At 32.8% G+C, this 2,630-nt stretch overlaps 1 protein-coding gene across 1 annotated transcript; it reads left to right on the top strand.

The window, feature by feature from the left end:
- Positions 1 to 495: 495 nt before the first annotated feature.
- On the top strand, positions 496 to 1,047 carry LOC109212176 (ethylene-responsive transcription factor 1B-like). The gene has a single exon (XM_019375799.1). It carries the CDS (start codon positions 496 to 498, stop codon positions 1,045 to 1,047), a length of 552 nt encoding a protein of 183 aa, XP_019231344.1.
- Positions 1,048 to 2,630: the final 1,583 nt, after the last annotated feature.

Below are 2,630 nucleotides of genomic sequence, written 5' to 3'. Positions count from 1 at the left end.
ATATATCTCAATTCCAACGTTCAAACAGTCAAATGTTTAACAGTTTAATCAGTATTACTAAGGAAATCAAGCTATATTTAATCTCAAATCTTTCTCATATATTGTGATGCAAAGATGATCAATATTTTCAGAAAATAAAAAATAAGAAAGCTGCTGAGTAAGTTTTTTCTTCCAAAAATTAGTGGCTGACAAAATACTTACACGCTTATGATGTTTAATTACAATAAAACATCCATTCAACTATAAGAGTCATAAAATAAAGTGAGAATATGATTAAATGATTAATTAGAATTAATATATATTGTTTGATGTAAACTGCTGAATGATTAAAAGAATCTAATTAATCTCGCAACTAAAACCTGTCTCCCACGACATATCTATTGCTTTTAAAATCATAATAATAATTTTAATTCCACATACTCTAAACCCTTTTAAGGTTTAGGTATGCAATAATATATATTTCCAATCATCTAAGAAAAAGGGAAGCTCTCAGTTATGAATAGTTCTCCATGTTCTGAGTTTTCATTTGATAGTAATTGGCCACCATTGTTCCTCAACACTCACGATGTTGAGGAACAAAAAATGATTTCTTCGGAGAAATCAGCATCCTCCAAAGAAATCAAGAGTGAAAAAGTTCAAGAACTTCCCAATAAAGAGGAAAATCACTACATTGGAGTTCGAAAACGGCCATGGGGAAAATTTGCAGCTGAAATTAGGGATTCGTCTAGAAATGGAATTAGGGTTTGGCTTGGAACTTTTGATACCGCTGAAGAAGCTGCTTTGGCTTATGACCAAGCTGCCCTCTCGATACGCGGTCCTTCCACGTGCCTTAATTTTCCTGTGGAAAGGGTTCAAGAATCGTTACGAGGATTCAAGTGTAGTGGCAAAGAGGGTTCATCTCAAGTTGAAGCTATAAAGGAGAAACACAAGAAGAGACATACTAAAGGTAAAAGAAAACAAACTAAGGAAGAAAATGTTCTTGTTTTTGAAGACTTAGGATCAGATCTATTAGATGAGCTCTTATCTGAGTGTTCTACTTCTCAATAAAGTTCAAATCTCTTCTCTTTTTTTCTCTATTTCTTTTTCTTCTTGATAATCCTATACTTCTACAGTTATCTTGTTTCCCATCTTCTTTTTCTATTCAATTTTTTTATACAAGATCCTCATTCATCTCTACCTTACCTTGAGCTTAGGGCAGGAGCGGATCTAGACTACTGATACCGGGTTCATCTGAACTCAATTCTTTCGAAAACAGTTTCTCTACCTTCTCAAGGTAACTGTAAGGTTTGCGTACTCACTACTCTTCCCAGATCCCGCTTGTGGTATTACACGGGATTTGTTATTGTTGTTGTATCCCTATTCATCTCTTCTTTGAAACCCTAATATCTACAAGCCAGTGAGATTTCCCACTTCCAATTAGTGTATCCATTTCTTTTGCAACCTTCTACTTTAATTTCTGTCTCTTTTCTTTCAAAAAATACATGGATATTACATCGAAATAAAAGCCTTAACACCTTTTTATTCTCATTCCTAGCTATACTATTTAAGCAATTATGCTGTCAGCTTTATTAACATGTGACATTAGTAAAATTTAATGTTACAATTCATGATTCTTTGTGAGTATGCTTTGTTTCATTACCTTATAGCTTCATGGCGGTTTTATTTTTACTTCCTGTTTTTATATTATTCACATATATAATTCGAGTTCTTACAGTGTATATATGTTGCTGAAGAAGATGAAATAATTAAGTCTCAATGAGAAAATTCGAAACTTTTAACATAGTATTGTTTAAAATGTGATAATTGGCTGGCTTTACAAGATATGGCTTTGTAAGATATTTTCAGAGTTAAAATATATAGAAGCATTCTACAATCACTTGCTATTACTGTAGGTATAATGCATACATCAGTACAATTCTATAATGACATTAATGCCAAAGCTTAGCCTATTCAATTTCCAAAGTTCAGAAACAAACAAATGATATGAATTTTTGGTATATGAAACAATGTATAGTTCAACAAAAGATGTTTTTTTTCTAACCTCTATACTTATGTGGCTATGTGCATATCAAATATCAAAGAGAGGAGTCCTTTTTATCACATTATAGATTCATCACTGTATGACACACATCGTTGTTAGGGTGGTTGTCCTAATTTTCTTACCGTATTTGGTTTTCCTATCCGTTGAAGGAAAGGGTAACATATTTACTATAATTAAGCTTTCTTTTTCGTAAAAAGAAATTATAAATCTCTCATATTTGGCTAGTGCCTTTCTTGGAGGAAAAGGTTTAGACTTCTATAAATTGAGGATTCTTCATTCTCATTTAGTAGCGTCCACGATGTAACCATAAGGGGTTTGAGAGTCTTGTTTAGGGGGAAAACTTTTCAGGACAAGTGTTAGTGTATGTGTTGCTTGTGTATGCCTTTTTGTAAGGTTGTTCTCTCGATATTTTTGTACTCTATTTTATATAGTGGATTGCTCATCTACGCTGTGGATTATAGGTCAATTGACCGACCCACGTTAAATATTTGTGTCTCTTTTGGTATATTTCTCTTTTGTTGTCTGATTTATTATTGTTCAAGGTTTGCTTTACTAGCTTCCGTCTGACACCTGATTATTTCGATCCTAA

This window comes from Nicotiana attenuata, unplaced genomic scaffold, assembly GCF_001879085.1.
Source record: "Nicotiana attenuata strain UT unplaced genomic scaffold, NIATTr2, whole genome shotgun sequence".
Taxonomy (NCBI): Eukaryota; Viridiplantae; Streptophyta; class Magnoliopsida; order Solanales; family Solanaceae; genus Nicotiana; species Nicotiana attenuata.
Note: the sequence above shows the minus strand (reverse complement) of the source record. Positions and strands in the feature narration are given on the sequence as shown.